The sequence below is a fragment of the Oncorhynchus clarkii genome, chromosome 19 (assembly GCF_045791955.1).
Source record: "Oncorhynchus clarkii lewisi isolate Uvic-CL-2024 chromosome 19, UVic_Ocla_1.0, whole genome shotgun sequence".
Classification (NCBI taxonomy): domain Eukaryota; kingdom Metazoa; phylum Chordata; class Actinopteri; order Salmoniformes; family Salmonidae; genus Oncorhynchus; species Oncorhynchus clarkii.
The window spans coordinates 9942365-9954927 of record NC_092165.1 but is presented as its reverse complement, the minus strand read 5'-3'; the positions used below and the strand labels follow the sequence as shown (position 1 = coordinate 9954927).

At 45.8% G+C, this 12563-nt stretch overlaps 1 protein-coding gene across 1 annotated transcript in view; it reads left to right on the top strand.

Moving 5' to 3' along the window:
- LOC139374704 (FRAS1-related extracellular matrix protein 2-like) overlaps window positions 1-12563 on the top strand; it is a 52324-nt gene that overhangs the window by 23958 nt on the left and 15803 nt on the right. Inside the window, exons 3-6 of the mRNA XM_071115802.1 lie at window positions 3458-3604; window positions 5199-5429; window positions 5802-5927; window positions 7456-7707. Coding sequence (XP_070971903.1) covers window positions 3458-3604; window positions 5199-5429; window positions 5802-5927; window positions 7456-7707 — 756 coding nt within the window. The remainder of the gene's footprint in view (window positions 1-3457; window positions 3605-5198; window positions 5430-5801; window positions 5928-7455; window positions 7708-12563) is intronic.

Here is a 12563-nt window from a genome sequence, read left to right as displayed (position 1 = left end):
CATAATAATACATTGAATTTAGAGCATCTTTCAAAAACCCCAAGGACACAACAGGGTTAATAATATCAAGGGTATTTACTTCTTGACACGGACCTAACCAAATCCACCACCGTATGTTGGCAACCACTATGCTACTAGGCTAACACTAGCACTCCTCTGCTAGAGGGATATCAATGGTTAATATCACACGGCCTTTTCTCAGTCTACCTACCAAATCCTCAACTCTGGCGCTACAACCATAGAGTGATATTCTGATGACCACAACCACCGTGGCCCTACACTAAAGGAAGTGAAGGGTTAATATGAAAGGGTCTTATCTTGACATTGACCTACTTCCTCCATGGCTGCTCAGAGTTAGACTCAGGGGTCAGGTTAACAATAGGCTAATAAGGCCTTTCTGCCACTGTGACCAGCGGTGCAAAACCGACCAACACCTCTCTAACCTCCGAGGCTCTCTGAACCCACTAAGCTCTGGCCAATCAGACACAAGGTGAAGGGTCCTCCTAGGGCCTGTCAGAGAGGGGATAAGCCAAGGTGTTTGGACGTTTGGCCACAGTTATTAAAAAGAAGCCTGGGATTAGGATTTAAGCATTAAGAAAGTTACCGGCTAAGTAAGTAACTCCGTCTGTCCAGAGTGGCCCATGTCAAGCGGCGAGTGGAATACTTTCTTTTGAAGGATAAAGAAAGATAGTATGGATTAAGGGCAGAGGAAGCAATTTATAGTCAATGGTGATCAGTGCCAGGTGACTATGAGATTCAGACCTGGGTCCAAATACTGTTTGATATCTTATTTAATACCTTATAAAAAAAAGGGGGGGGGGGGTGTACTTTTGGGACTATTATATTGGTCCCATTGCGTCAGGTAAGCTTAGAGACCAGGCAACATATTTGAAATGATGAAATGATTTAGAATAGTATTTGAACCCAGGTCTGGTTCATATGTGTGTTTTATGGCACCTGTTCTCTTCATGGGGCCTAATGAGGTAGATACACTTCAAGCTGAGAAAAATGACCTAGATATGAAGTCTTAATCGCTTGAAATCTGAGGTTTTACAGAGGATCCTGTCCAGGTGCAAATCTCAAATCAGAGGTTTCCGTGTGCATAGTGCACAGACTCAAACATTGTAAGAACTAATTAATTAATCTTTCTATTTTTCACCACAACAAATGTGAGCTACTTTCACAATACTAAGGTTTAACACCAAGGGGTAAAAGGTCTATTTTAAGCCTATAGACATGAAGTTACCCTTGTCCCTCAGAGGTGCTGCTGGTGCTTAAAGGGATACCGCTGGTGCTTAAAGGGATAGGGCTGGTGCTTAAAGGTATAGGGCTGATGCTTAAAGGGATAGGGCTGGTGCTTAAAGGGATAGGGCTGGTGCTTAAAGGGATAGGGCTGATGCTTAAAGGGATAGGGCTGGTGCTTAAAGGGATAGGGCTGATGCTTAAAGGGATAGGGCTGGTGCTTAAAGGGATAGGGCTGGTGCTTAAAGGGATAGAGCTGATGCTTAATGGGATACAGCTGGTGCTTAAAGGGATAGGGCTGATGCTTAAAGGGATACCGCTGGTGCTTAAAGGGATACCGCTGGTGCTTAAAGGGATACCGCTGGTGCTTAAAGGGATAGGGCTGGTGCTTAAAGGGATAGGGCTGGTGCTTAAAGGGATACCGCTGGTGCTTAAAGGGATACCGCTGGTGCTTAAAGGGATACCGCTGGTGCTTAAAGGGATACCGCTGGTGCTTAAAGGGATACCGCTGGTGCTTAAAGGGATAGGGCTGATGCTTAAAGGGATACCGCTGGTGCTTAAAGGGATACCGCTGGTGCTTAAAGGGATACCGCTGGTGCTTAAAGGGATACCGCTGGTGCTTAAAGGGATAGGGCTGATGCTTAAAGGGATAGGGCTGGTGCTTAAAGGGATACCGCTGGTGCTTAAAGGGATACCGCTGGTGCTTAAAGGGATAGGGCTGGTGCTTAAAGGGATACCGCTGGTGCTTAAAGGGATAGGGCTGATGCTTAAAGGGATACCGCTGGTGCTTAAAGGGATAGGGCTGATGCTTAAAGGGATAGGGCTGATGCTTAAAGGGATAGGGCTGGTGCTTAAAGGGATACCGCTGGTGCTTAAAGGGATAGGGCTGATGCTTAAAGGGATAGGGCTGGTGCTTAAAGGGATACCGCTGGTGCTTAAAGGGATAGGACTGATGCTTAAAGGGATAGGGCTGATGCTTAAAGGGATAGGGCTGGTGCTTAAAGGGATACCGCTGGTGCTTAAAGGGATAGGGCTGATGCTTAAAGGGATAGGGCTGGTGCTTAAAGGGATACCGCTGGTGCTTAAAGGGATACCGCTGGTGCTTAAAGGGATACCGCTGGTGCTTAAAGGGATAGGGCTGATGCTGAAAGGGATACCGCCGGTGCTTAAAGAGATAGGGCTGGTGCTTAAAGGGATACCGCTGGTGCTTAAAGGGATACCGCCGGTGCTTAAAGAGATAGGGCTGGTGCTTAAAGGGATACCGCTGGTGCTTAAAGGGATAGGGCTGATGCTTAAAGGGATAGGGCTGGTTCTTAAAGGGATACCGCTGGTGCTTAAAGGGATACCGCTGGTGCTTAAAGGGATACCGCTGATGCTTAAAGGGATACCGCTGGTGCTTAAAGGGATAGGGCTGGTGCTTAAAGGGATACCGCTGGTGCTTAAAGGGATAGGGCTGGTGCTTAAAGGGATACCGCTGGTGCTTAAAGGGATAGGGCTGGTGCTTAAAGGGATACCGCTGGTGCTTAAAAGGATAGGGCTGATGCTGAAAGGGATACCACTGGTGCTTAAAGGGATAGGGCTGATGCTGAAAGGATATGGCTGGGGCTGCCATGTCAGTGAGTCACCAGAAGTAATGGAGCCTCTCTCTGCACCTCACCTTTAACCCCTCTGCTAATACTGTCTGGTTTGGGTCAGAGGTGACAGAGAGTGAGAGAGAGAGAGAGAGAGAGAGAGAGAGAGAGAGAAATAGAGAGAGAAAGAGACAGACAGACAGACAAAGAGACAGGGATTCCCTTGAACAGACTGTCACTTACAGTATCTATCTGAATCACTGTCAGCAAGTGATCCATTAAAAACTGGTCTCTCTCTCTCTGTCCTGTTTTGGCCCATTCCCCGAGACTGGTAAGAAGGTAAGAGTCTAGCCAGGGGCAGGCAACCCTGCCAAAGGAGCCAGGAAACGGACACACATATCTGGGTGAGGAGGTGAGAAACCCTAGCCAGGCATTGACTGAGAGTGGGGGGGGGGGGGGGAGAACAATGGAGTGAGAGAGGAAATTAGAAACAAGGCATCACTCAAGACTCCTGTGATGGAGGATTTGAGGGTAAGCCCTGACATTAAGTTATCAAGTTACCCTTCACAATTTAAAATATCTGTGTCTTTTGTCATAGGGCTCAATGAGTTTACAAAAACTGATGTCAAAGTTTTGTCTTCCAGGTGGAAACAAGCTGAAGCCGCAGCCATTCCGGCTCAACTGGTCGTGGATCAGCCTGGAGAAGGAGTACTATCTGGTGGATGAGGACGCCAAATTCCTGGAGGTGACGCTCAGACGCAGGGGATACCTGGGAGAGACATCCTTCGTCAGTGAGTATTGGAAGTCTTACACAGTATTTACCACAGAACTACAGCAGCCTTTACCTAAACAGATAAATACAATGACTAAAATGGGACCCATAGCAATATTCACCTCTAGACATAGATATAGAATTACTAGAATGGGTCCTATAGGAGTATTTAACTCTAAACATAGATATAAAATGACAAAAATTGACCCTATAGCAGTATTTACTTCTTGACCTAGAAATACAATGACTAGAATGGGACATGTGAAGTGTTCCAAAAAAAATGTTTTCACATGATTTCACGTGTGAAATTTTACGTGAAATTGTGATTTTCCACATGTGAAACCATGTGGTTTTTATGTAAGGGAACATAGATATAGAATGACTAGAATGGGGACCCATTAGCAGTGTTTACCTCTAACATAGAAATAGAATGAATACAATGGGTACAAGGCTCCTCAGTCATTTTACAGAATACTAATGGGTACACTCAATATGGCTGACATGGAGGTTCTATGTCTATGGTACTGAATGTCTTGAACAGGATTTACATCAGATCTATAGTATTTTGGTTTGATTTTGGATTTATTAGGATCCCCATTAGCCGATGCCAAGGGCATACACTCTTTGAAAAAAGGTGCTATCTAGAACCATAAAGGGTTATTCGGCTGTCCCAACCCTTTTTATTGCAGGTAGAAAACCCTTTTGGTGCCAGGTAGAAAGAACCCTTTTGGTTCTCTTATAGGGACAGCTGAAGAACCCTTTTGGAACCCTTTTTCTAAGAGTGTACCATGGTAGATCCTGTTGGAACTGGTTTGCACTTTGTTGGTTCATCCCCCAAGTGATATATCTGAGTTAGTACATTTCTCCCATTGTTTTCTCTGCTTGCCATTCAGAAAAGGTAGTTTTAAATTGCCACTATTTTATCCCTAATGGGGTGTAAATATTTAAATCACCCACCACCATCAACTCTGACTAGGGGTACTTCGAAAAAATGCAAATGTCAGTGGAGAGACTATTCAGAAAGCAGGACCTATTAAACTGTCATTGTGTTAAAAGACTGATTGGCCCTTTAAGGGTCTTCATGGAGTGTAATTTGTCTGTTATTACCCTGCCATTAGAAGAAGCCTAAGAATAAAACAGACCCCCTGGTTATAAAGCTGCCCTGTGTGTGTTCCTGTTTGACTGATGACCCATTTCCTGTCTCGCTGGTGAAAAACCTAGTTTGATTGAGGTAGCCCTTCCTCATAGAGGTCACCAGGTAATGTCAACATGCTTGTCTGTTTGGCTACATCCAACACACAAGCTTTTATACATAGGCTTCTATATTTACAGTTGTCTTTGACGACACAGTAGTGGGCAAATATGAACAAAGACAGACAATGAGAGCTAACCAGGCAACTACAGTCTGTAAATCACAGTCAACCTACAGTCATCTCACGTCCTCTGAGGCCCTACAAACTACACAGTGCTACGCACCATTCTTATAAAGCTATTCAGTTCAATTAGGTTCAATTCAACTCAATTCAGTTCAGCTCAGCTTACCTCAGCTAAATTACAATTAAATGTAATTAAATTAGGTTCTATTTAGTTCAGTTCGATATGGTTCTATTCAGGCATCACCACCAAGGATGGCACTGCGGAGAAGGACAAGGACTTCCGGGGCAAGGCCCAGAAGCAGGTCCAGTTCAACCCAGGCCAGACAGTGGCCACCTGGAGGGTGAAGATCTTCACAGACCAGGAGTTTGAGACCAGCGAGACCTTTGAGATCCAGCTGTCGGAGCCTGTCATGGCCGTGCTGGAGTACCCCGATACAGCCACTGTGGAGATAGTGGACCCTGGTGATGGTAAGAATGAACGGCCTTATCTGCAGATTGTCTGTTTGACTTGCCCTCCGACATGAAATCCTTTATGAATAGTAGACAGGCTTTAAGTCAATTGGAAAGGCTACATTCATTTACATGGATTGACATATAAAAAAATATAATTGTATCCTTCATTTAAGATCCCTGAATCAGATCATGTTTATTGTTCCATTGTTGGGCAATTTGATGGCAGCAGCAAATATGCATGCATCAAATAAGTACAGACTCACCTGGGCTTGTAAACTCTTATTCTCTTGTTCTCTATGGCCTATCCTCTGTGTTTCTCACATAGAGATCCTATTAAATGACTATTCTAATTCTGAATTCTATGGTTTCTCCCTCTTTCCTCTGCAGAGTCCACGGTGTTCATCCCCCAGGCAGAGTATAAGATAGAGGAGGACATTGGGGAGCTGCTGGTGCCTGTTCGCCGCTCTGGAGACCTCAGCCAGGAACTCATGGTCGTCTGCTACACCCAGCAAGGTGAATACAGTCAAATATATCATTCAAATACATGGGTTTTTACAAAGATTAAATGCATGAATAAAATACACATAGATATACAGTGCATTCAGACCCCTTCCCTTTTTCCACATTTTGTTAAGTTACAACCTTATTCTAAAATGGATCAAAAATATTAATAATCTCGTCAATCCAACACCCAATACCCCGTAATGACAAAGCAAAAACATATTTTTAGAATTGTAAAAAATAAGAAACAGAAATACCTTATTTACATAAGTATTCAGACCCTTTGCTATGAGACTCGAAATTGAGCTCAAGTGCATCCTGTTTCCATTGATTTGGAAAGGCGCACACCTGTCAATATAAGTTCCCACAGAAGACAGTGCATCTCAAATCAAAACCCAAGCCATGAGGTTGAAGGAATTGTCCGTAGAGCTCCGAGACAGGATTGTGTCAAAGCACAGAGCTGTGGAAGGGAACCCAAGAACACAGTGGCCTCCATCATTCTTAAATGGAAGAAGTTTGTAACCACCAAGACTGAGCAATCTGGGGAGAAGGGCCTTGGTCAGAACCCAATGGTCACTCTGACAGAGTTCCAGAAGGACAACCATCTCTGCAGCACTCCACCAATCAGGCCTTTATGGTAGAGTGGCCAGACGGAAGCCACTCCTCAGTAAAAGGCACATACATGACAGCCCTCTTGGAGTTTGCCACAAGGCGCCTAAAGAACTCTCAGACCATGAGAAAAAATATTCTCTGGTCTGATGAAACCAAGAGTGAACTCTTTGGCCTGAATGCCAAGTGTCCCCTCTGGAAGAGACCTGGCACCATCCCTATGGTGAAGCATGGTGGTGGCAGCATCATGCTGTGGGGATGTTTTTCAGCGGCAGGGACTGGGAGATTAGTCAGGATCGAGAGAAAGATGAACGGAGCAAAGTACAGAGCACTCAGGACCTCAGACTGGGGCGAAGGTTCCCCTTCCAACAAGACAACGACCTAAGCACACAGCCAAGACAACGCAGGAGTGGCTTTGGGCAAAGTCTCTGAATGTCCTTGAATGGCCCAGCCAGAGCCCGAACTTGAACCCGATCGAACATCTCTGGAGAGATCTGAAAATAGCTGTGCAGCGACGCTCCCCATCCAACCAGACAGAGCTTGAGAGGATCTGCAGAGAAGAATGGGACAAACTCCCTTAATATAGGTGTGCCAAACTTGTAGCATCATACCCAAGAAGACTCAATGCTGTAAAGGTGCTTCAACAAAGTACTGAGTAAAGGGTAAGAAAACTTATGTAAATGTAATATTTCAGTTTTTGCTTTGTCATTATGGGGTATTGTGTGTAGATTGATGAGGGGAAAAAATGATTTAATCCATTTTAGAATAAGGCTGTAACATAACAAAATGTGTAAAAAGTCAAGGGGTCTGAATACTTTCCAAATGCACTGTAGATATATTGTAACATAAAACTACTCTCCTTCCCCCACAACTGCCTGTCATTCTTCTATTGACCTTTAACCATTGACCCCTGAACTCCTTTTCCCAACAGCCAGTGCGACGGGCACCATCCCCAGCACGGTCCTCTCCTACAGCGACTACATCACGCGTCCCGAGGATCACACCAGCGTGCTCCGCTTCGACAAGGACCAGAGGGAGAAGCCCTGCCGCATCATCATCATCGACGATTCGCTCTACGAGGAGGAAGAGAGCTTCAACGTAACCCTCAGCATGCCCATGGGGGGCCAGGTGGGAGCCACCTTCCCCAGTGCGAAGGTCACCATCCTGGCCGACAGCGACGACGGTGAGTGGGTTTGTTGGGCGTATGGTGGGTGGTGGCATCTATAGTCACCTGTTGAATACAGAGGTCACTCAATTGTCATGAAACCCTACTTGAAACTTGAAACCCTAGTTCAAATAGTTCAACACACAGGTTCAAGTCAACTTGAGTGCTACTCGTCAATGGCAACAGACTCAATGATTCCTGACCCTTTACTATATTGACTATAAAGGAAACTCTACCAGTATCAGAATTACTTCCTATTCGACCCTCCAGTCTCTTGGGTTCAGTGACCAGGAGTACACTCTTTAAAAAAAAGTGTGATCTAGAACCTAAAAGGGCTATGGGGATAACCCTTCAATAAAAAAAGTTTGGTTCCGGGTAGAACTCTTTTGGGTTCCATGTAGAACCCTTCCACAGCGGGTTCTACCTAGAACCAAAAAAGGTTTATCCTATGGGGCCAGCAGAATAACCCTTTATGAACCCTGTTTTAAAAGATAAACAAATTAAGTGTTTCAAAGGGGCTCCTTTCAGCTTTTCTCCATGATTTCTTGGGACTTCCTATGGGCCACTCTTAATCATATGACTTCCTGGGTCTTCCTATGGGCCACTCCTAATCATATGACTTCCTGGGGCCTCCTATGGGCCACTCCTAATGATATGACTTCCTGGGACTTCCTATGGGCCACTCCTAATGATATGACTTCCTCTATGTTTGTTATGGGAGCTTAACTGTTGCCCGAGACACTTTGATGTGCCCAGTTACAATTTACAAGTGTACAGGTGTGTGTGTCTTTGTCTCTGGGTTTTTGTGTGTCAGTCTCTGTCTGTGCTGTGTGTTGTGTGTCAGTGTGCACCTGCAATGCCTTTGCAACCAAACCCTTTCATCCACATTGATTTATGATCATTTGATCTCCCAGCAGTTGTCTAATATTCAACACAGTCGCTGAAAACACCGAGTCGTGCAACTAGATACAACACTATTGAACTGATAACAGGGTCATTACTTTTCACTGATGATAAACGCGTATCAATAGCATTACTTTGCCTCACTCTTTGTTCTCCTGTTAGTGAGGTAGAATAAAGGAACAATTGATGCAGCCATGCCAAAAGCACTAAGGTAAAGAGGAAAGACAGGAGACTGAAAGAGAGAGAGAGCTGGTGCCAAACAGTAGATGAAAGGAGAGAGGAGAGGCAGGAAAGATGTGGTTAGAAGTTGGTTTATCAACAACAAAAAACAACTGAGCCACATAGGAACTACAGTAGGGCTTGTGAGAGCATGTAGACTGTAGGACTGTACAAAGCCTAGTGAAGCCTCTTTGGTGAGAGTGTTACCATCAACACCATAACTCAGAGGCCGGGTGCTGAGGATCCTCCAGCCATCATCAACACCATAACTCAGAGGCCAGGTGCTGAGGATTCTCCAGCCACCATCAACACCATAACTCAGAGGCCAGGTGCTGAGGATCCTCCAGCCACCATCAACACCATAACTCAGAGGCCGGGTGCTGAGGATCCTCCAGCCATCATCAACAGCATAACTCAGAGGCCGGGTGCTGAGGATCCTCCAGCCATCATCAACACCATAACTCAGAGGCCGGGTGCTGAGGATCCTCCAGCCACCATCCACACCATAACTCAGAGGCCTGGTGATGAGGATCCTCCAGCCATCATCAACACCATAACTCAGAGGCCGGGTGCTGGGGATCCTCCAGCCATCATCAACACCATAACTCAGAGGCCGGGTGCCGAGGATCCTCCAGCCACCATCAACACCATAACTCAGAGGCCGGGTGCTGAGGATCCTCCAGCCATCATCAACACCATAACTCAGAGGCCGGGTGCTGGGGATCCTCCAGCCCGGGTGATGCCCTTCTTTACTGTAACCTGTAATCTATTCCACTACAGGTCCACTCATGGATGGTACCATTCCCCAAAGCCACACACAGACAGACAGTGGCACACAAACACACTCAACCCAAGACAAAAGCACCTCTCCCCACATGTTTGTCTTGACTCCCCTCTCTTTGCCGGGTCTTTCCCCTCCTCCCTCCTCTCGCTCTACCCCTGACTACACACTCCATCTGTTCTATCCTATACTTCTAGTAACAGGTGGTAGAACTGGGAAGAGAGAAAATAGAATAGAATAGAAACTCCAGTCTTAACTACACTGGACAACCCTCTGTCATGACACATAAAACAGCTCTCTGAACGGGTTTTGTTCTGAGACACTCCTCCAACTCCACTGTTCAGTGGAGCTGGGGGAAAACAGAGGGCTTCCCTTTGTGTTGCAGGGGCCAAGAGGCAGGTGGGGAAACAGGGGGAAAACAGGGATTTGTGGGAGAGGAATGTCAAATGACAGGCATGTTTTTCCTCCGGCTCCTGTTTGGTGGTTTTCAGCCTCCATTTTTGTTTTATTTGTGTAGCTGTTATCTGAGATGGGGGAGATGGTTTGTTTACAACTTCAAGAACGCTCTGGAAGTAAAAAAAACAACATATTAGGATATCATATCGACATGAATGTTCCCTCTTTTCGTTTGCATGTAGGTTAAATATCACCTGTAGGCTTTAGATGAGAAAGAGGAGATGTGTTTTTTTATTTTTTATTTTTTTATTTTTTTATTTTACCCCTTTTTCTCCCCAATTTCGTGGTATCCAATTGTTGTAGTAGCTACTATCTTGTCTCATCGCTACAACTCCCGTACGGGCTCGGGAGAGACGAAGGTTGAAAGTCATGCGTCCTCCGATACACAACCCAACCAAGCCGCACTGCTTCTTAACACAGCGCACATCCAACCCGGAAGCCAGCCGCACCAATGCGCCGGAGGAAACACCGTGCACCCGGCCACCTTGGCTAGCGTACACGCCGCCCAGCCCGCCACAGGAGTCGCTGGTGCGCGATGAGACAAGGACACCCCTACCGACCAAGCCCTCCCTAACCCGGGCGACGCTAGGCCAATTGTGCGTCGCCCCACGGACCTCCCGGCCGCTGCCGGTTACGACAGAGCCTGGGCGCGAACCCAGGGACTCTGATGGCACAGCTGGCGCTGCAGTGCAGTGCACGTTCAATGGAGATTTTCCATTGATAATGATTGTTAATCCAGGACCAGTCTTAAAGGTCCAATGCAGACGTTTTTATCTCAATATCAAATCATTACTGGGAAAGAATGAATTACCTCACCGTGATTGTTTTAAATTAAAATGGACAAAAATACACAGAAATAGCTTCTTAGCAAAGGGTAATTTCTCAAGCAAGAACTTTTCTAGGGATGTCTGGGAGTGGTCTGAGTGGGAAGGGGAAAACTGAAAATGAGCCATTACTGCTAGAGAGGTTTAGAAATCTCTTTCTTATTACCACATGGTGATGTCACCATGGAAGGCCAAAACAGGCTGAAATTTTCAAACAGCTCTTACACGAACAGCTATTTCACAGTATTATTCCAAATGCAAAGTGTGGAAATATATATAAAACACAGGAAAATCACAAAAATCAGCCTTTAAGCTATGTCTGGGAAACTGCCCCTTAGTGTTCAAGTGATTTACTTTCTGAATCTGAGGCCACTCCAGTCCTCCCCATCCACTCTGACTGAATGAGTCATTTATCTCTCTTTAGTTGTCTCTCTGAGCCATTCCTCTTCCTCTCCTCTGCACTTCTCTCCTCCTCCTCCTCCTCCTCTCCTTCCTCTCTCCCACCCTTCAGAGCTCATTCATTTCACTAACTGGTTTGTTCTAATGACAGACACACTCACAGTCAGGGCTACACTCCCCACTTCCTCCCCTGTAATTTGGAGTACAATGGAAACGTTATGTCTAAGTAATCAGCGTGCATTCCCAGACATGATCTCCAGGCGACAAGAGGAGATGTCTTCTCAATGTAAAGATCCATTCCTCCATTGTGCCACAAACTTCTTGGTGGGTCCTGAAATCTAAAGTGACAACACTGTGTGTGTGTGTGTGTGTGTGTGTGTGTGTGTGTGTGTGTGTGCGTGCGTGCGTGCGTGTGTGTGTGTGTGTGTGTGTATGTGTGTATGTGTGTGTGCGTGTGCGTGTGTGTGTGTGTGTGTGTGTAAACTCATCTTCCTGGCTGAGTAAACCTGTGATTGGGACCCCGGCCAGCATTAGGCTTCATTGTTATTAGTCTGGCTCTTCCTTCTCAGTGATCCTTTAGGGATTGCCATGTCTCCTTCCCCCTAACCAGCCGCCCCTGGTACTAAACAGTATCTCTGGTGATTGAGAGGCATTGAGAGTAAGCCAAGTTTCAGCGGGTCAGCGGTGGTTTTCTGAATGCGGCAGTACATCTCGACCACCTCTTAAAATCCTCTTCACCTAACAGTCAGTTAAATGTGTACATACTTCCTATTCTCCATGTCTTACTTTTACTATTTTATCCAGCTATAGACTAAATAATCACGAGTGTCACAATATTGTATCTGCCCCTTATAGAAATGGCAGAAAGCTCAATTATAGATCAACCTCATTAGTGGATGTACAGTAGACAGCAGTAGCTTGTCAGTGATGATGAGTCTGGCTGTTATAGAGGGGTGGACAGTAGACAGCAGTAGCTTGTCAGTGATGATGAGTCTGGCTGTTATAGAGGGGTGGACAGTAGACAACAGTAGCTTGTCAGTGATGATGAGTCTGGCTGTTATAGAGGGGTGTACAGTAGACAGCGGTAGCTTGTCAGTGATGATGAGTCTGGCTGTTATAGAGGGGTGTACAGTAGACAGCAGTAGCTTGTCAGTGATGATGATTCTGGCTGTTATAGAGGGGTGTACAGTAGACAGCAGTAGCTTGTCAGTGATGATCAGTCTGGCTGTTATTGAGGGGTGTACAGTAGACAGTGGTAGCTTGTCAGTGATGATGAGTCTGGCTGTTATAGA